At 53.4% G+C, this 21,694-nt stretch overlaps 1 protein-coding gene across 5 annotated transcripts in view; it reads right to left on the minus strand.

Moving 5' to 3' along the window:
- NFKB2 (nuclear factor kappa B subunit 2) overlaps positions 1–20,918 on the minus strand; it is a 29,220-nt gene extending 8,302 nt beyond the window's left edge. The window contains exons 1-8 of one of the 5 annotated variants that reach the window (XM_043518555.1): positions 20,827–20,918; positions 4,030–4,092; positions 3,585–3,663; positions 2,967–3,007; positions 2,571–2,669; positions 2,043–2,194; positions 817–923; positions 222–380 (exon numbers count right to left, since the gene is read on the minus strand). In XM_043518555.1, the coding sequence (XP_043374490.1) occupies positions 222–380; positions 817–923; positions 2,043–2,194; positions 2,571–2,669; positions 2,967–3,007; positions 3,585–3,663; positions 4,030–4,050 (658 nt within the window). In that variant the 5' untranslated portion in view covers positions 4,051–4,092; positions 20,827–20,918. Of the gene's footprint in view, positions 1–221; positions 381–816; positions 924–2,042; positions 2,195–2,570; positions 2,670–2,966; positions 3,008–3,584; positions 3,664–4,029; positions 4,243–5,211; positions 5,433–20,826 lie in introns of those variants that run through there. The other 4 variants (XM_043518553.1, XM_043518556.1, XM_038410298.2 and 1 more) reach the window with 4 other exon arrangements.
- Positions 20,919–21,694: the final 776 nt, after the last annotated feature.

Genomic DNA, 21,694 nt, shown 5'->3' on the forward strand with positions numbered 1-21,694 from the left:
GGTAAGGCTAGGGAGGGGGCACTAGCCACATTTCCTGCTGGCCACTCCCTGCACTGTGAGAGGGAAGCTGGGTTGAGCAGAGCCCACGATCAGTTCTGGGCCATGGGGGTTCCAGGTACACACACAGCATCTTTCCCTCCAGGAGGCGCTGAGCACGTTAAATCCGCTGCGGTTTGGAGCAGCGGCAGGTGCCACTGGGTCTGGCCAGCGCCAGCACTTACTACTGTCATGGATCGGGTCCGAGATGACAGGGTTGAGGGGCAGTGTGAAGTTCCCATTGCTGTCACGGAGGTAGGCAGTGAAACGGAGGCGCACGATGCTCAGGTCCATCACCTTCTTCAGCTCCTTCGCCTCCACCTCAATCTCACGCAGCTCAGACTCTGCATGAGAGAGGGAGCAGAAATCTGGGTTACAGACCGCCTGGCAACAGGAAAGGACTCTGGCTCAGAGCCCCCAGAGCCCTCCCTCTCCCACACCGGTACACAGCCTACACCAATGCATCCCTCCTGCAGGCTGTATCAGCCCACCCCCGAGCCTGTGCAGCTGCCCTGCAGGCTGTGCACGGGGTCAGGCCCACTCCAGATCTCCAGAGTCAGTAGATCCTCTACAACCCATTTCTTGGTCCCCCGACCTTGATTCCCTAGCCCTTCCCTCCTTGCAACATACGCCAGACCCATGTCCCCCACAGCCTTCCTCTACTCTTCCCTCCCCCCCTGCAATTCCCTGCAGCCTGTCCTGCGGCTCTCAGTCCTACTGGGCACCCTTCCTTGCTGCCTGTGCCCAGAGCAGCTGGCTCCACCATGGAAGAGCCTTCACCTGTCAGTGCCTGATTTCTATTGCGTATCTTCTGCTGCTTCAGCTTGTCCTTCATGATCTCCATCATGTTCTTCTTGGTCACGTGGAGCACCCCAAGGTTGTTGAATCTGAGAGAGAGGAGCCCAAGGGACAATCAGAGAGCGAACACAGGAGAGTGGGGAGGAGCAGCCTGCCCACCAGCTATAGCAGGAGGGGGAGAGGTGGATGCCAGTCATTGAAACAAAGCTAAAGAAGACAAAGGGAGGTAAAGCACTGGGTAGCCAGTGGGTTCAGGGCAAGATAGGAGATTGGGGAGCAAGGAGATGGCTATTTAAGGGAGCATCCAAAGCAGTTGGGAAAGAGTCAGTCTGACGCCAGTGTACAGACAGTGGCATTCTAAGGAAAGGCCAGACAGTCAGTAGCTTTACTTGGTGTGGAGATTAGACATGCAGGTCTGCGAGTGAGGTCATACTCCTGGCAAGTATGAGGACACAGCACTGATTTGGGAGGGATGCAGATCGAGTTAGACAAAGGCATCTGAATCTAATCCACACTAGCCTGCTGCAGGTCTAACAGTCCTTGTCCAGTCCACTAATGTGCTTTGATCTAGTCCCGATTCAAAGAGGAGCAGATCAAAGCACTCTAAGAAACTGTTAACGTGTGTCAACAGGGCGCAGGCTAGTGCAGGTAGACTGTAGACAAGCCATGAACTGGATTTTTAATAAAGCTACTAGGGCTAGAAACCAAGCAGCTTAATATCCAGGAGAACCACACATATAGCCCCTGCTTTGGCCCAGCTGTGAGGAAAGACAGCTCCAGCCAGCTATGAGCTCTACCTGCCTCGGCAATGGCACAAGGTTTGCCAGGGAGTTTCATGCGACGGATTAGCGGATAAGCCCTTTCCACGTGGGCTAGGCATTTGTGAAGGTGGATAAGGCACTGGCTAGAAAGCAGAGGGATGGGGCTCAAGGGCTACCTAGTGCAAAGCACGAGAAGTGAAGTCCAGGGAATGTATTACCGTCGCTGCTAGCCATCAGGACACCTACAGAGGATGCCAAGCTAAGAGCCAGAGGAGATCCCACAGGGATGGAGTGGTGCTGAGGACAGCTGCTCTATCTGCTCAGCACAACAGTGTAACAGAGACAATCAGAGTAACACTGACACCACCTGGTACCCACTCAGTCACAGACAGGCTTCTGGCCAGGTGCCCAAGCAAGCCTTCCCCAGCCTTAGGCACCAGTACGTACTGTGCCGTCATGTCCTTAGGTCCCACGGTCACGATGCAATTGCCAGCCTCATTGCACTGCTTCCCCACCAGGCTGTGAGCGTGCACTCGTGGAGGGTCACTGTGGGTCACCAAGTCCACCTCGATCCGTGCCACGCCTCCGTAGTTGCAGATCTGATGGAAGAAGGGGGATGAGAGGAGGGCAGAGCATTTCTCCCTGGCAAGCATGGTACACAGGCCTGCAACCTCCCTCCCCATGGCATTCTATTGCTGGGATCACCACCCTGCTTTGTTACAGCACTGCCTCTGCTGACAGCTCCCCCAGGGTCACACTCCCTTTCAACCTCTTGCAAGCCCCTCGGGGAAGGAACAAGTCCTGTCCTCAGCACCACGAACATACAGGGCTTTCTTAATATCTCCACAGAGACTCACATGCCTCCTCAAAGCCCCAGAGCAGTCACCTCTGCACATGCAGACAGGATGCTGCGGGTAACCCCAGGTACCCACAGCTGCGCAGAGCAGCACCATCTCCTACAGGCATGACACTCACCTTGACAGTGGGGTAAGTCTTGCGTCCCTTCTCACTGGATGCTCCGGGCAGCCCACCATGTGAGGGGCCTTCACAGCCGTACCGGAACCGGAACCCGCGCTGCAGAACCAGAACACCAGGTCACTGCACTGCAGAGCCGCGCAGCCAAATAGCCCCCACACGCTGGGCAATCGGGGAAAAACCCGCATTTCATGCTACAGACAGTCGAGTTACCAACCTAATACACACATTACTGACCCCCGGGGGGGAATGGCGTGAGAGCACGAGCCAGGGGAACTCACAGCTACTCCCACCCCAGGTTCTTCTAGAAGGAGGCACTGTGGGGAATAAGTGAGGAGGTGCTGCCTGTGGGGAGCTCACAGCTACCCAGTGAGAGATGGCCCACAGAATCCTCACCTGTTTGGGCTGCTCAATGATGATGAGATATGGACCTTCAGCTGGAAAAGAGAAAGGAAAGACACCAAGTGAAGAATGCGTGTCTGCATATGGGTGCCAAGGGTTTAAAACCCAACGGTGGCTGAGGGGGAGGCAGGGTCAATGCTGGAGGTGAAGTCTGTTCACCGTGCCCTATGGCAGAGCCAGGGAGGGGTCCCACAGCAGCTGTGGGGTAACATTGTTTCTGGAAGCAGCATTAATGGCGGGGTAAGAGCCGTGCTGAGGAGGGAAGGAGACGGACCAGGCCTCCCCACTCACAAGAGCCCTAAGATCACATAGGGAGGGTTGGGGACCCCCAGGAACTGATTGCAGGCCAACCCCATGCGTGAGACTGCAGCCAGCCACGCACAGCAGGCTCCGTGGGGAATTCCTGCCGCTCCCAGCAGAATTCACTCCCTGTCACTCTGACCCAGGATCCTGGTCGGCCTGAGAAACGATTTGAGTGAGCCAGCTCCTCGGGAATTCCCCTCTCCCTGTGCTCCTTGCGCTCTGTGTCTGTGAGTGAGGCGCTTGGAATGAGGCAGCTCACAGCTCACAGCACACGCACCGCCCTGAGCGAGCGCTGGGCCAGGGCCTTACCCGTCTCCATCAGCGGCTCCTTCTGCTCCATCATGTGGGAGCTGAACTGGAAGTCGTCATAGTCGATCCCATCCAGGCACTTTGTGGAGAAGGAGAGGGGGAGAGCGGAGAGTGAGACCCTGCTGGCACCTGGGGTGCAGGGAGGAGGGTGCACCCCCACACGGCAGAGCAAGGGGGGGGGGCCCCTCCCTTGAGCCAGGCACTGAAGTGCCAGCCCCAACCCAGATGCAACCCATTTGGGGGGCCACACCCCAATACCCACCCCAGGCGAGACCCTCCCCCCAAACCAGAGCCAGCCCCAGCGAGCCCCCCACCCCCGGCCAAGCCCCAGCCCCCCACCCCAGGGCGGGCCTAAGCGAGCCCGTCTCCCGAGCCCGCCTCCACCAGCCCACAGCGGGCCCGAGCGGGACCCCCCGGGCCGAGCGGGGAGGCGGCCGGGACTCACCGCGTTGTAGGGCTCGTCCATGGCGGAGCCGGGCTGCACTGCGGGGCCGGGGCCGGGGCCGGGGCCGGGCCTGCGAGAGAGGCGAGCGCTGAGCGGGGCGGGGGGGGCGCGGGGCGGGGGGGCAGGAAAGTTGGGGCCGCGCCGCCCGGAAAGTCCCTAGAAACCCAGCCCGGGGCTGGAAATGACGGGCCCGCGCGTCACCGGCCCGCCCCGCCCCCGCCCGGTCTCCCGGCCCGACTCCTGCTAACCCCCCCGCCCGCCCCACAGCACCCCTGGACTCCCCACTCCCGGACCCCCAGCCAGGCCCCTTCGTCCCGTTCCCACTGAGTCCCCCTGCCCCCCAACCAGACCCCTGGACTCCCCGCTGCCTGTCCCTGGCTCTGGCACCTCCCAGCACCCCACCGACTCCTCCCGCTCCCAGCCAGCTCCCCCCCCCGCGCACCCCGCCAGCTCCCCCCCACCCAGATCCCCCCCCGCGCACCCCGCCAGCTCCCCCAACCCACCTCCCCCCCCGCGCACCCCGCCAGCTCCCCCAATCCACATCCCCCCCGCGCACCCCGCCAGCTCCCCCTACCCAGCTCCCCCCCGGGCACCCCGCCAACTCCCCCAACCCACATCCCCCCCGGGCACCCTGCCAGCTCCCCCTACCCAGCTCCCCCCCGGGCACCCTGCCAACTCTCCCTACCCAGATTCCCCCCCCCGCGCACCCTGCCAACTCCCCCAACCCAGATCCCCCTGGCACCCTGCCAACTCTCCACTGCCTGCCCTGAGGGGCAACTCTCCAGTACCTCCTGAACTCCTCCCCCTCCCAGCCACCCCACTAACTTCCCCCACTCCTCAGCCAGAAAGGCTCCCTCCACACCCCCATACTCACATGTACCCAGACTCCCCCCAGCCTTCCTACACACACCCCAACTCCTCCTCCATCATACACACTAACCCCTGCACACACAGACTCCTCTGACCCTGACACACACACTGCCCTAAAACTCCCCCCCTCCAAAAATGCACCATTCCCTGACTCCCTCCCACCCCTGCCCTATTCACAACATGCTGCAACTCATCCCTCCAGTTACCCTCACCCCACATACACACCGAACGCCACCCCACTGTTTACACTAATCACACACTGACTCTCCTCCACACACAGTCTGAGCCCCTCCATGTGCACACACACCCCTACCTTAGTCGCGTGCTAGTCCGGAACATTGACTCCTCTGCACACATCCCAAAGTCTGTGAACACCTACACACACACACACAATCTGAGCCCCTCCACACATACACATACACACCCCTTAGTCAGGTGCCAGTCTGGAACACTGATTCCCCTGCACACACTCCACAGTCTCTAAGCCCCTCCACACACACACCCTTTAGTCAGGTGCCAGTCCAAAGGAATAGCCAGCTTGCCACAATGTTGCCAGGCTGACTGTGTACCCCAGGGGGCGGTGCTGGGGAGGGCTATGCAAACCATTTCCTATCCTTCTGAAACGGAGGGAGTTTTCACCTCGAGCGGCAAGAGATTCACAATCAGTCAGTCACTCCAAGGCCTCTGCAGAGACAGAGATGGGGTTGGCCCTGCCTTAGGCTGGAAACTCCAGCAGCCTGCCTGCTTTCCCCACTGCCAACTCTCGCTTCTGCTCTGAGTAGCTATCCCAGCACCAGGCTCTGCCGGAGAGCCCAGCAAAGATTCCATGGCCCTTTCTATCGCATCATGGGTTTGCCCCTGCCTCCTCCACCTAAGTCCCCTCTTCTCTCCGGCTGGTGTGCAGCGTGTTACGTTCCAGCTGGCGGGCCCCTCCACCCCAGAGGTGGCTGCATTTCAGAGGTAGCGAGATTGTCAAGTGTTTTGGGATCCTTGGAGATGAAAGGCAACAGGGATAACGCCTTCTGATGCCCAGCTCCACAGGTCCCTTCCCCATGAACTGCCCCTCCAAAGACACAGAAGCCTTGCAAGGTAACACAACACAAGACTGCTAAGAACACATCTCAGACCAGCCCTATGTACATGCAACTGACCTTGAGCTCAGGAGGGGCGGGGGGCGCGGGGCAGGGTGCAGCTCAAATCCTCCCTGAGACCTGCTGTCAATAGCTTCATATGGAGAGAACACCCTCTGTGCTCAGAGCTAACTGGCACTGCTCCCCCTCCCCAAAAAGTGGCCTTGCTCCAAAGCCACCTGCCCGTGGCCCCATCCTTTGCACCACTGCCACTGTCCCCCCCTCACCCCATTCTAAGCACTGGGACAGTCCACCACAGCCAGTCCTCTTCCAAGCCAGGTCCTGGTCGTCCTCCCTCCCCTTCAGACACGACCCCCTTAACAACTCCTGCTTCCGGACAGTCAGAGTCGAGACACTCAGAACTGGTCACATCTAAACCAGCCATGGAGGAGGGGGTATTAACAGCAAGTCAGTGCTGCTGAAGAGTGCAGAGCTGGAAATAGAGGGTCTCGGTCTAAGCCTAGAATAGGTACAGCCGGGGCAGCAGCAGGACAAACTTCCCCCACACCCTGTGCCAGTGACTCTCCCCTCCGTATGCAGGGTGAGGAAAGAGTTGGTCTCCACGGCGAGCTCGGCCCTTGGCTTCTGCTGCCACTGCCAGCGACGGAGCTCAAGTCCTGCCCATGGGACAGAAACCATCAGAGATGTGAATGGCCAGGAAGTGGTACTGCAGATGTGGGCCAGGATCAAAGTGGAGCCCCCAGCACCATCTAGTCCTTTTCCAGATTGGTTTCTCCCCACCATTCAGCAATAGGGGCATGTTTCTGATTCTTCAGTGCTCTCATACCATGAATTTCTGAATCACTGGCTGCTGGCAGGTCCCACTCTGGGGATTTTGGGTGCGTGGGGGAGAGTGAGGGTAAGGAAGGGGATTGCACAGTCAATGACTCATTTTCTTCAGAAGTCAAAGGGAGGACAAACTTTTCAAGGAGATTTTCCCTCTGCTCAAGGTCTAACCACAGGCTGCCCTGAATGCATGGCCACCGTGGGGCCCTGTAGCTGCACTTTCACTCCCGAGTCTACGAGCCTTGCCAAACTCTTCCACAGTCCAACCAGCCAGCCCTGTTGCACGGAAGCACTACAAAGAGATCATAGAATCATAGAATATCAGGGTTGGAAGGGACCCCAGAAGGTCATCTAGTCCAACCCCCTGCTCAAAGCAGGACCAAGTCCCAGTTAAATCATCCTAGCCAGGGCTTTGTCAAGCCTGACCTTGAAAACCTCTAAGGAAGGAGATTCTACCACCTCCCTAGGTAACGCATTCCAGTGTTTCACCACCCTCTTAGTGAAAAAGTTTTTCCTAATATCCAATCTAAACCTCCCCCATTGCAACTTGAGACCATTACTCCTCGTTCTGTCATCTGCTACCATTGAGAACAGTCTAGAGCCATCCTCTTTGAAACCCCCTTTCAGGTAGTTGAAAGCAGCTATCAAATCCCCCCTCATTCTTCTCTTCTGCAGACTAAACAATCCCAGCTCCCTCAGCCTCTCCTCATAAGTCATGTGCTCTAGACCCCTAATCATTTTTGTTGCCCTTCGCTGTACTCTTTCCAATTTATCCACATCCTTCTTGTAGTGTGGGGCCCAAAACTGGACACAGTACTCCAGATGAGGCCTCACCAGTGTCGAATAGAGGGGAACGATCACGTCCCTCGATCTGCTCGCTATGCCCCTACTTATACATCCCAAAATGCCATTGGCCTTCTTGGCAACAAGGGCACACTGCTGACTCATATCCAGCTTCTCGTCCACTGTCACCCCTAGGTCCTTTTCCGCAGAACTGCTGCCGAGCCATTCGGTCCCTAGTCTGTAGCGGTGCATTGGATTCTTCCATCCTAAGTGCAGGACCCTGCACTTATCCTTATTGAACCTCATTAGATTTCTTTTGGCCCAATCTTCCAATTTGTCTAGGTCCTTCTGTATCCTATCCCTCCCCTCCAGCGTATCTACCACTCCTCCCAGTTTAGTATCATCCGCAAATTTGCTGAGAGTGCAATCCACACCATCCTCCAGATCATTTATGAAGATATTGAACAAAACGGGCCCCAGGACCGACCCCTGGGGCACTCCACTTGACACCGGCTGCCAACTAGACATGGAGCCATTGATCACTACCCGTTGAGCCCGACAATCTAGCCAGCTTTCTACCCACCTTATAGTGCATTCATCCAGCCCATACTTCCTTAACTTGCTGACAAGAATGCTGTGGGAGACCGTGTCAAAAGCTTTGCTAAAGTCAAGAAACAATACATCCACTGCTTTCCCTTCATCCACAGAACCAGTAATCTCATCATAAAAGGCGATTAGATTAGTCAGGCATGACCTTCCCTTGGTGAATCCATGCTGACTGTTCCTGATCACTTTCCTCTCCTCTAAGTGCTTCAGGATTGATTCTTTGAGGACCTGCTCCATGATTTTTCCAGGGACTGAGGTGAGGCTGACCGGCCTGTAGTTCCCAGGATCCTCCTTCTTCCCTTTTTTAAAGATGGGCACTACATTAGCCTTTTTCCAGTCATCCGGGACTTCCCCCGTTCGCCACGAGTTTTCAAAGATAATGGCCAAGGGCTCTGCAATCACAGCCGCCAATTCCCTCAGCACTCTCGGATGCAATTCGTCCGGCCCCATGGACTTGTGCACGTCCAGCTTTTCTAAATAGTCCCTAACCACCTCTATCTCTACAGAGGGCTGGCCATCTCTTCCCCATTTTGTGATGCCCAGCACAGCAGTCTGGGAGCTGACCTTGTTAGTGAAAACAGAGGCAAAAAAAGCATTGAGTACATTAGCTTTTTCCACATCCTCTGTCACTAGCTTGCCTCCCTCATTCAGTAAGGGGCCCACACTTTCCTTGGCTTTCTTCTTGTTGCCAACATACCTGAAGAAACCCTTCTTGTTACTCTTGACATCTCTTGCTAGCTGCAGCTCCAGGTGCGATTTGGCCCTCCTGATATCTTTCCTACATGCCCGAGCAATATTTTTATACTCTTCCCTGGTCATATGTCCAACCTTCCACTTCTTGTAAGCTTCTTTTTTATGTTTAAGATCCACTAAGATTTCACCATTAAGCCAAGCTGGTCGCCTGCCATATTTACTATTCTTTCGACTCATCGGGATGGTTTGTCCCTGTAACCTCAACAGGGATTCCTTGAAATACAGCCAGCTCTCCTGGACTCCCTTCCCTTTCATGTTAGTCCCCCAGGGGATCCTGGCCATCTGTTCCCTGAGGGAGTCAAAGTCTGCTTTCCTGAAGTCCAGGGTCCGTATCCTGCTGCTTACCTTTCTTCCCTGCGTCAGGATCTTGAACTCAACCAACTCATGGTCACTGCCTCCCAGATTCCCATCCACTTTTGCTTCCCCCACTAATTCTACCCGGTTTGTGAGCAGCAGGTCAAGAAAAGCGCTCCCCCTAGTTGGCTCCCCTAGCACTTGCACCAGGAAATTGTCCCCTACGCTTTCCAAAAACTTCCTGGATTGTCTATGCACCGCTGTATTGCTCTCCCAGCAGATATCAGGAAAATTAAAGTCACCCATGAGAATCAGGGCATGCGATCTAGTAGCTTCCGTGAGTTGCCGGAAGAAAGCCTCATCCACCTCATCCCCCTGGTCCGGTGGTCTATAGCAGACTCCCACCATGACATCACTCTTGTTGCACACACTTCTAAACTTAATCCAGAGACACTCAGGTTTTTCCACAGTTTCGTACCGGAGCTCTGAGCAGTCATACTGCTCCCTTACATATAGTGCTACTCCCCCACCTTTTCTGCCCTGCCTGTCCTTCCTGAACAGTTTATAACCATCCATGACTGTACTCCAGTCATGTGAGTTATCCCACCAAGTCTCTGTTATTCCAATCACGTCATAATTCCTTGACATCACCAGGACCTCCAGTTCTCCCTGCTTGTTTCCAAGGCTTTGTGCATTTGTATATAAGCACTTGAGATAACCTGTTGATCGCCCCTCATTCCCAGTATGAGGCAGGAGCCCTCCCCTCACAGACATTCCTGCCTGTGCTTCCTCCCGGTATCCCGCTTTCCCACTTACCTCAGGGCTTTGGTCTCCTTCCCCGGTGAACCTAGTTTAAAGCCCTCCTCACTAGGTTAGCCAGCCTGCTGGCAAAGATGTTCTTCCCTCTCTTCGTAAGATGGAGCCCGTCTCTGCCCAGCACTCCTCCTTCATGGAACACCATCCCATGGTCAAAGAATCCAAAGCCTTCTCTCCGACACCACCTGCGTAGCCATTCGTTGACCTCCACGATTCGACGGTCCCTACCCAGGCCTTTTCCTTCCACGGGGAGGATGGACGAGAACACCACTTGCGCCTCCAACTCCTTTATCCTTCTTCCCAGAGCCACGTAGTCCGCAGTGATCCGCTCAAGGTCATTCTTGGCAGTATCATTGGTGCCCACGTGGAGAAGCAGGAAGGGGTAGCGATCCAAGGGCTTGATGAGTCTCGGCAGTCTCTCCGTCACATCACGAATCTTAGCCCCTGGCAAGCAGCAGACTTCTCGGTTTTCCCGGTCAGGGCGGCAGATAGATGACTCAGTCCCCCAGAGGAGAGAGTCCCCGACCACCACCACCCGCCTTCTCCTCTTGGGAGTGGTGGTCGTGGAACCCCCAACCTCAGGACATCGCACCTCATGCCTCCCAACCAGCGGAGTCTCCTTCTGCTTTCTCCCCCCAGACATATCATCTGGTCCACTCTCCGCATTGGTACCTGTGGAGAGAACATGAAAGCGGTTAGTTACCTGTGTCTGTGTTACTGGAGATGCTGCTAATGAGGAGGGGACCTCTGTAGAAACCTCTGGGGATGCAATCAGGAGTCTGAGAAGGATCAGGGCTATTTGGCTGCAGGCAGACTCCAGCATCACAAAGCAAGCCTGAGACTCAGCGGCTGCTCAACAGAAGCTTAGGGGTGCCACAGAGCACGGGGTAGCATATTATGGCCACCTCCTCACCTTGCTCTGAAATTGGGGGAGACAACAGGCTTGACTGCCTGATCCATAGGCTGATAGGCTGTCTGCGCTGTATGGAAATTAAAGGACCGCTGGCATTTTTCATAAAGGATAGTGGGTGGGTTGCACCAATGTCCTTGGGGAAAGGATTTCCCCCATCCGTTGTTTTATTCTACAGAGATTCTCCTGAGCGCCTTCCAGCAGTGCACTGAGTGAAGTACTAACATCTGTCACGTAGTTGTGTGCCGTGGAATATTCTTTTGGAATATTTTATCATCTACACACACGTATTGCTCCATGTTAGAGAAGGCAGGTCAAAGAAACACACCTGGCTCTTGGAGCAGGAGGTGGGGGCGTTTCGGATGGTCCTTAGATCCCGGGGGAGTTTGTTCCACAGTCTTGGGCCAGCCTTGGAAAAAGTCTAGATCCTGCACAGACAAGCTTTACCCTTATTGTAGAGAGTTCCACTGTGCCAGAGGAGCCAGGTTGTCAACCACCATCTTCATCTGGCACTTTACGCTCTTTTAAATACCCTGGGCCCAGGCCATGGTGCTCCTTGAAGATAAGGCCAGAGACCTCCATTTGCTGTTCTACAGAAAACAAGGGTAGGGTTGCGCTACACGCTAGAAATGGTTGGATTTCAGTGATGCAGCCTGTGTAAGCACTTTGGGTTCCTTCAGGATGGAAGAGACTACAAAACCAGAAGATGATATGCAGCCTGGAGCAGCATCCTTTTCCATCTGGTGCCTGATGTGCCATCTCCTGTCCTTGATCTCCTGGTCTCAGCTTCCCAGACGTATACTATCTAGTTACTTCTCTTTGTAAGCAATTTTCCTCCCCATCCACCTGCAAAGTGACTTTTTACCTCTGGTAAGATACACATTTTGAGGCTGGGGTGAGCTCCTAGGCATGGAGAATGCAGAGAGCCAGGAGTCCAGCTACTGAGTTCTGGGTACGATACAGGTGCCGAGAGCTACATCATCAAACTTGCCAGAAGAATTTCATTTCCCTGGCCTATTTTGCACAGATAGAGCAAGCGCCTGGAGCCCCTTGGGAGAGCTGGCAGGGCAACTGAGAGCCCGACAGCCACATAGCACCCTCTGCAGGACAGCACACCAATTGCTGCTCTGACTGTCCAAAACCAAACACACAGCTCCAATTAAGGGCCTGCCAGTGCCAAGTAAAGCTGATTAACTGTTTCACACTTGCAGTTCCTATGAATATGACCCTGTATTCCAGGTAATATTTTTGCAGCAGCTTCTCAACATGCTGACTCATACAGTTTATCATCCCCCAGGAGGGAGTGGAATGCATCCCATGCACGAGATGTATACCGTAAGAGCACCCAGAGGCTACAGGGATGGATGTTTCAGAGACACAGACACAGGGGATGATGCACAGTCCCAGATTCATTGCTGAAGTACCCAACGTATGCGTAGAACTAGCTATTCCTCTCCTATCTGTGCATCTTACCCCTCCTATGGGGCCTCCGCACCATTTATCTTTACTGGATGTATTATCACTGATCTCAGCTCATGTCTTACTTATCAGCATCCTGCCGTATTTTCAAGCTATCCTACACAGATTCACCTGGCCAACCCTTTACTCTGTCCTCCAAAGAGTTCATGCAATAACTAACAACAAGTACAGGAGCAGCACAGACCTGACAGGATCCCACTTGGACACCAAGAATGACTGCATTCAATGTTTTTCATGGGAAAGGGAAAGCTACTTATTTTATAGTAACTGGAGTTCTCTCAGATGTGTGCTCCCCATGGGTATTCACTGCAGTACTCACTGATGACGAGGGTGTGAAGACCACTGTGCCAAACATCCCAGGAATGAAGTTTCCTAACTTAGGATCATAGAATTGTAGGACTGGAAGGGACCTTGAGAGGTCATCTAGTCTAGTCCCCTGCATAGGGGAACTTCCCGGTGGCATGAGGTTTCTGGTAGAATACTGGCAGATGGACGGACTGATTCAGGTGGAATTCAGAGAGAACCTTTGTGATGAACTTGGGATATACCCTTAGGGACACTTTATCCATATGGAATACCATACAGGGTCCATCACAGAATTGTAGGACTGGAAGGGACCACAAGAGGTCTTCTAGTCCAGTCCCCTGCATGCTAAGTATTATAGTATTAGGACTAAGTATTATAGACCATCCCTGACAGGTGTTTGTCTAACCTGCTCTTAAAAATCTCCAATGACGGAGATTTCACAACTTCCCTAGGCCAATGGTTCTCAAACTTTTTTTTGTGGACCAATTGCTGAGGGTCTCAGTGGACCACTTAATGATCTTTCCAAATGTTGTTTGTACCGTTAGCTAACTATTATAAAGCGCTTTGGATAAAAGTGCTATATAAAATAAACTTAATGAACTTTTTTTGTTCAACAAATAAAAGCACACAACTCACATTTTCATATCCGTAGACTTACCTTTCTAATGCGATGGATGTGTCCTCTCTCCCCCACCACAACAGCCCCTGAGCTGGGGCTGGGAAGGAGGACCATCTCTCCCCGGCAGCCGCAGCCCTGAAGCTGGGGAAAGTTGCCTCTTTCTCTGGCCACCACAGCCCTGCACGTCCTAAATTCCCCACATCCCCTCTTCTCACCCCACTGCCCCTCCCACCTACTCCCTATTCCCATCAAGGCCAGCACCTCACCTTACATGTGCATCTTCTCCAGGGTCCAGGCACCTAATTAGTGGAGTCGCGCCTACACTAATTGGGTGGGTGGCCCTTCATTCTCTCGTGTGCAGCTGCCCAGGCATGCACCTTAGAGGGAACTGTCCGCGGACCACCTGAATGGAGCTCATGGACTATTGGTGGTCCACGGACCACAGTTTGAGAACCTCTGCCCTAGGCAATTTATTCCAGTGCTTAACTACCCTGACAGGAAGTTTTTCCTAATGTCCATCCTAAACCCTCCTTGCTGCAATTTAAGCCCATTGCTTCTTGTCCTGTCCTCAGAGGTTCAAGAGAACAATTTTTCTCCCTCCTCCTTGTAACAACTTTTTATGTACTTGAAAACTATTATCATGTCCCCCCCTCAGTCTTCTCTTCTCCAGACTAAACATACCTAATTTTTTCAATCTTCCCTCACAGGTCATGTTTTCTAGACCTTTCATCATTTTTGTTGCTCTTCTCTGGACTTTCTCCAATTTGTCCACATCTTTCCTGAAATGCGATGCCCAGAACTGGACCCAATACTCCAACTGAGGCCTAATCAGTGTGGAGCGGAGTGGAAAAATTACTTCTCGTGTCTTGCTTACAACACTCCCGCTAATACATCCCAAAATGAGGTTTGCTTTTTTTTGCAAGTGTTACACTGTTGACTCATATTTAGCTTGTGATCCACTATAACCCCCAGATCCCTTTCTGCAGTACTCCTTCCTTGGCAGTCATTTCCCATTTTGTATGTGTACAACTGATTGGTCCTTCCTAAGTGGAGTATTTTGCATTTGTCCTTATTGAATTTCATCCCATTTACTTCAGACCATTTCTTCAGATTATTTTGAATTTTAATCCTATCCTCCAAAGTGCTTTTAACCCATCCCAGCTTGGTATAGTCCTCAAACTGTATAAGTGTATTCTCTCTGCCATTATCTAAATCATTGATGAACATATTGAACAGAACCGGACCCTGAACTGATCCCTGCAGGACCCACTCGTTATGCCCTTCCAGCTTGACTCTGAATCACTGATAACTATTCTCTGGAACCGGTTTTCCAACCAGTTATGCACCCACCTTAGAGTAGCTCCATCTAGGTTGTATTTCCCTACTTCGTTTATGAGAAGGTCTATGCGAGATAACATCAAAAGTCTTACTAAAGTCAAGATATACCACATCTACTGCTGCACCCCTATCCACAAGGCTGGTTACCCTGTCAAAGAAAATTATCAGGTTGGTTTGACACAATTTGTTCTTGACAAATCCACGCTGACTTGGATCTGTTACTTATCACCTTAGCATCATCTAGGTTTGCAAATTGATTGCTTCATTATTTGCTCCATTATCTTTCTGGGTACAGAAGTTAAGCTGGTCTGTAATTCCCCAGGTTGTCCTTATTCTCCTTTTTATGGATTGGCACTATATTTGCCCTTTTTCAGTCTTTTGGAATCTCACCCATCTTCCATGTCTTTTCAAAGGCAATCGCTAATGCTTCAGATATCTCCTCAGTCAGCTCCTTGAATATTCTAGGATGCATTTCATCTGGCCCTGGTAACTTGAAGACACCTAACTTATCTAAGTAATTTTTAACTTGTTCTTTCCCTACGAACAAGTTAATAAGAACTGCAAGCTCCCCTGTTCTCCTAGTGATTGCCATTGGGAAGGCTACTTTCAGGGATAGACAGAGAAGGGAGCAGGAGGCCAATGGCTCAAATGGCAGATTCATAAGAGCCAGCAGCACTAGGTTAACATCCCAGTTAGGAGCTAATGCCAATATTGAAGGGAAGGTTCTGACAAGACCTCTCAGAAATCTCACGGTTGTAGGATGGGAGCATGGAAAGCATTGATTGCTGCCAGGTGCACATGCAATGAGCTAATGGGCAAACCCAAAGATTTCAAGGAGAGGAGATAATTTAAGATGGTAGAAGTGTTCCGTGGAGCTTTGTGGCAGTGCTGGCACCAGCTTGATAATCTCTTCCATGAGAAAACACTATACTGTGAAGTGGACAGCTTTCTGCTATTACTGAGGCTGGATTGGACTTCCTCCAAGCACTCTCTATGCTTGTCGTCCCTCCAAACACTAGGCTGGGAAGAGGCACAAATGCTAGAGAAGCTGCAGACAGTTGTTGGAGTTCCATCTTGAGCCACGAGCGGCAGAAAGAACTGGAGAGGCAGGCGGTCCACAGCACCCCTTATGCCCTCGGCTCAGCACACAAGAAGGTGCAGGGCACAAACACAGCTAGTGATCATTCTTCCAGTCGTGGGTGTATGGAGCGCATGTGCAAGCCTATCGTGAATACCCACAGGGACCGACACTCAAAGAAGAATATTGATTTACCATGAAAGTGTGGCAAGGAGAGATCCCCTGACCTGATAAAAAGGAGATGAAAGCCCTCCACTGCAGAAAAGTCAAACCCTCCCCTCACCACAGGAGCACGTAAGGGGACCTGATTACAGCAGACATTCACTGTGCCTAAAGCATTCCCTAAATTCTCCGTCCATTCACAGACAGAAGTTTCATTTGTTCTGACAAATCCATGCTGCCTACTTTTTAATCCTCCAATTATTTTACTTATAAATCACCAGCTTTGTTCATTGACTTATTAAAACAGATTGTTCCATTATCTGTTCTCCCTACTACCATCGTCCCCCCTGAATTTCTCTGACCACTGGCTCTAGGATTGCCTTTTCCCCATCCCCGGAACTTCACCCACCCTCCACGTGTTCACAAGTCACCAGTGGAGTCAATACTACTTGAGCTAGTCCCTGGAGCCCTCCAGGGCGACTCCATCCGAGCCTGCCGACTGGCATGCATTCATGGGGACCAGGGACAGTACCTTCACTATGAGTGCTTAGCAAGTAGACAGCTCTTTCCAGATTCAAGACATGTTACAAACTGGGAATCAACTTGCAACCCTCCTGTGGAATCGGGCAGTATTAAACCCTTTCAGTGAGCAGGGAAGTCAAGGCCTTGAATTGCCTGAGGCCACAGAGGAGCAGGTGTTAAAGCCAGGCTGAGAATGCAGGCTCCTAGCACCAGGCTCAGTCTACACCCCTCTCTCATATCAGCCTGCTTCTTTCTCGGTTTCTCCCCTTTCCTTCTCACTCTCAGGGCTTGTCTACAGTACCGCGCAGCATTGATCTAAGATATGCAACTTCAGCTATGTGAATAGCATCGCTGAAGTTGACATACTTAGATCTACTTACTGCGGTGTCTTCACAGCGGTAAGTCGACAGCTGACGCTCTCCTGTCGACTCCGCTTACGCTTCTCGTTCTGGTGGAGTACTGGAGTTGACGGGAGAGCACTCAGCAGTCTATTTATCGTGTCTATACTAGACGTGATAAATCGAACCCCACTGGATCGATCACTGCCCGCCAATCCAGCAGGTAGTGTAGACAAGCCCTCAGTGCATTAAGCTCTAGCACAGGGGTGGGCAAACTATGGTCCGGAGGCCACATCCGGCTCTTCAGACATTTTAATCTGGCCCTCGAGCTCCCACCAGGGAGCAGGGTCACGGGCCAATGGGAGCTGCAGGGATGGCGCCTGGGACAGGGCAGCGCGCAGAGCCACCTGGCCATGCCTCCACAGAGGAGCTGGAGGAGGGACATGCTGCTGCTTCCGGGATCTGTTTGAGGTAAGCGCTGCCCAGATCCTGCAGCCCTGACCCCCTCCCATGCCCCAACTTTCTGCCCCAGCCCTAATCCCCCTCCTGCTCTCCACACCCCTCGGTCCCAGCCCTGAGCACTCCACCCCAACCCTCATCCCCAGCCCCATCCCAGAGCCTGCACCCCCCAGCCAGAGCCCTCACCCCTTCCTGCACCCCAACCCCCAATTTTATGAGCATTCACAGCCCACCATACAATTTCCATACCCAGATGTGGCCCTCAGGCCAAAAAGTTTGCCCACCCCTGCTCTAGTAGCTTGTCCAGCGAAGGCTACAGCATGTTGCTCTTAGGAATTTCCTCCTTTGCCCTGTTGTCTAGGGAGTCTGTCAAAACTCTGGCACAGGCCTCACTTGTAACCATTAGTGAACCCCAACCCACTGCTCCTGGGCAGAATCACAGCCCCCTTCTCTGCCCAGCCTCCCAGTGCAGTAATGCCCCAGCTTTTTCACAACCCCCCAGGAACAGATGCACAGTCATTTACCCCTCCCCAGTGCAGCCACAGACCACTCCGTCCCCCGATGCATGCAGTATACTAATCAAGGCCATTGCACAAGGTCCATCTCCCCGAAACACCACCAGGGGTGGGGGTCCACAAGGGGTTATTCCCTCATGGGCAGTGGCTGTTCTTCAGTGGAGCTTGCACAGCTCTTTGGGCACAAAGGGGCCCTAGAGAAGGGAGAGTATTGAGCTGTTTCCCTCAGCTCTTCCTACTTCAGCTCTGCCTCTCGGCTAATGCCTATGGCACGTGGGTGATGCATTCACCCCAAGCCCACCCACCCACATGTATGATCACCAGGGTTTGCCACCCTCAGCCATGCCATCTGTGGAATTTATCACAGCTCTCCCTGCCCCATCCGGAGCAGCTCCTTCATTTCCCTAGATCCAGCATCCTGCCAAGTTATCACGTGTCCCTGATTCTCGAGGACTGTTTCATTTCCAGGTTGGCCACAGGATATCCCAATCCCAAATTTCAATCACTCTTCATGAAGGGGTTGCTGGGCTGCTATTCAGGAAGCTTGGGGTGTTTCTCCCCACCAGCTACCAAGGGCACTGCAGGCCCCTCCCCAACAAGTGTGGTTCCAGAAGCGACTCACTCAAAGAGAAGGGTGGACATTCTACTCCTTTCCAGCAAGGAGAGAAACTTCTGGCCTCAAAAACACCCAGGGCAAGTCACAGGCTCAGATTCTCCCCCCTTGCAAACCACAAGCTCAGAGACCTGAGAAGCAGTCTGGCACCCCAGGCTATACTTTCAACTGTTACAACATGGGATCAGACACAAAACATAGGACCATAATTAAAGCCATATACCAATCCATCAGCCGCAGGAGTGCTAGAGACAGACACCAGGTGCCTTGAAACCAGGAGAGAGATAGGAATGAAGCCCCTCAAACCTTCTCAAGCCAAGCCACCTGCAGCCTCCCCAAACTCTTCTCAGTCCCAAATGCAAGCCTGCCACTGAAAGACTCAAAGATAAACTGCCTTCTAAACACCGTGCCTTGTCACCCTGGCTCACCCAGGAGAGCCCGACAAGGGATCCAAGACATACCCCAGACCTAGGGTGACAAAGGACCTTCAAGTCCATAGAGATGAAAATGTTAGGAACTTCCAGAGCAAGCCCAAAAGCCACCACCACCAGATGAAGTTCTACTTCACCAGCTCAAACCCAGACCAGATGATGAACACCTCCCAGTGAGGCAGGACAAAGCAAGGTGAGCTTTCCTGCCCCTAGGAGATCAATAGACCCCTACAGTCAGCCCTAGAAAGACTTCGTAATTCACCCCATTCCACTCCTGGACCCCAACCTTGATAGCAACTGACTGGATAGGACTAATCCTCACCTCTACATGTGCAATTCTGCAATTCCTCTGCACGCAGGAACGCTTCCAGTGACGGCAGAACTAGGGTTAGCTTGTCAGCGCACACAAAAGGGGTCCTCCGCTTCTGGCACAACTGCAACCAAAACAGCACATGCACCCAACGCCCTCCCCACACACACACGCACAGCACAGCACAAGAGGGTGCTGGCAAAACCCTGGGGAGCACAAGCCTGCCTTTGCTGCCTGCCCTGCAGAGCCAACACAGCTACAGGAGGGAGAACTGTGCGCTCTTCCTTGTGCATCATTAGCAGAGCTGAGGGCTGAATTCCAATTAGATAGACTTGTGCTTGTCCATCGAGACCAACAGGGATCCACAAGTGTACCCACAGATCCTTTTGATACAGGAGCTGAAATGATCCCAGCGTGGTTCTCAGAGCCCGGGCTGAGTTTGCAGGGCTGGCTGATACAAAACCATTCTTTCTACTTGTGAATTGACCTCATTTGGCCTGGAATCGCGAATAGAATCAGTGCAGGACCCCATAATGGCATCTCACCAGACATTGTGCAGAACAATGTCAACACTATCAACCTCCAGCACAACGGAGCTTGAAACCCCACTCAAGGCCAGACCTGACACAGAACCCTAGACAATATCAAGTCAGACCTAAGATTCCCAAGGAAACAAAACACTACACTGTACTGCTGGGCCCGCAATCTAGTCTGTCCCAGGCACTAACCAGAGGTTAACACTAGCCAATACTTTAGCACACTAGAACATAGAGGACACAGGCAGACCTTCAGTAAATACAGACTCAGTGAACAGAGGACTAGTCAGAAAGGCCAGTGCGAACTGGGAGAGGGAGGAGCCTGCATTCAGAGTGAGGAAAGAGATGGAGACAGAGAAATGCTTCTTAATCTAACACAGAGTGCATGGAGAAAGGGGACTCTGGGAGGAAGCAAATTTAGCTAGAACACGGAACACGCACAAGCATGACAGCAGTGGAAACGAAAGGCAAGACCGCCAACTAACTGGCCAGGAACGAGATAACAACAAAAGGGATTTGTTACACGCTTGGACAATAGCTGGAAATGAAGGAAAGAATCCAAAAGTAATCTCAAAAAAAAAAAAAAAAAAGGAGTACTTGTGGCACCTTAGAGACTAACAAATTTATTTGAGCATAAGCTTTCGTGAGCTACAGCTCACTTCATCGGATGCATTTGGTGGGAAAAAAAAAGTAATCTGCACCCCTCCCCAAGGTGCCAAACTAGTCACCTGACCCCCCAAATGCGCCCACCCCTACCCCCGATGCCAAGCCAGCACCCTGATGCACTCCCACACCCCACTCTGACCCTCAACAACGCCTCCACATACAACCCCTGCCCCAGATGCCAGGCCAGCACCCTGATCCACCCCACCCTGACCCCTAGCACCCCCCCATATGCAGATACCAGTCCAGCACCATGATCCACCCCCCACCCCTAGACACACACACACACACCTGCTCGCAGTGCGAAACCAACACCCTGACCCACCCCCCTCCATGCAGGTGCCAAACCAGCACCCTGATCTCCTCCCACACTCCACCCTGCCCCCCAACAACCTCTCCCTACACACCTGCCCCAGACACCAGTCCAGCACCCTGACCCCCTGCCCGGAGCCGGAGCCGGAGCCAAGGCCCGCAGACTCACCCTCCGGCTCCAGCGGTTCCTCGCTCCGGCTGGCCCAGGAAAGTCCCGTCTCTGCCCCCGCCTCCCGGGGATTCCGGAGCCCGGCCTCCTGCGCCACGGGACCCGCCGGGGCGGAGCCTCCCCTGCCGCGGTCCCCGCAGAGCCTCGCCCCCGGGGGAGGCCGGTCGGGGCCGAGCAGGGAGCCCGAGGGCAGGCGGTCCCTTGCCCTTGCTGCAGGGCGGCGCCACTCTGGGCCCGGACTCCTGCAGCCTGAGCGAAGGGCCCCGGCCTGAACTTTGCCCCTTTCCGGCAGGGAAGTGAAATTCTCCTCTCCCGGCCCGGCTCAGGTGGGCCACCGACCCCCAGCGGGCTGGGGTGGATGCACCAGCCAGGTGTCCTCGGGGGGGGGGGGCAAACCTGGCGGCCTCCCACCACCCCAGCAGGCCCCGAGGTCCACCCTTGCCCTGGGCACACAGGGAGGGGAACTGCAGCCACCTGCCCAGGTCACAGCGTGCCCCAGCGACCACCGCCTGGGAAGGAAGCTGAGGCCTCAGGAGAAGGACCCTGCAGCACACAGGCTGGGCGCACTCCCCGAGACTGTCACCCAAGCCTTGATCGAACAACAGCCCTGGGACAACAACATAGAAAGGAACGAGGAGCACGTATGGCACCTGAGAGACTAACACATTTATTCGGGCATAAGCTTTCGTGAGCTAAAACCCACTTCATCAGGTGCATGCAGTGGAAAATACAGTAGGAAGATGGATAGATATACAGAGAACATGAACAAATGGGCGATGCCGTAGCAACTCTAACGGGACTCATCAATTAAGGTGGGCTACTGGCAGCAGGAGAAAAAAAAATTTTTCTCTCATTAGAGTTGGTATG

This window comes from Dermochelys coriacea, chromosome 7, assembly GCF_009764565.3.
Source record: "Dermochelys coriacea isolate rDerCor1 chromosome 7, rDerCor1.pri.v4, whole genome shotgun sequence".
Lineage (NCBI taxonomy): Eukaryota > Metazoa > Chordata > Testudines > Dermochelyidae > Dermochelys > Dermochelys coriacea.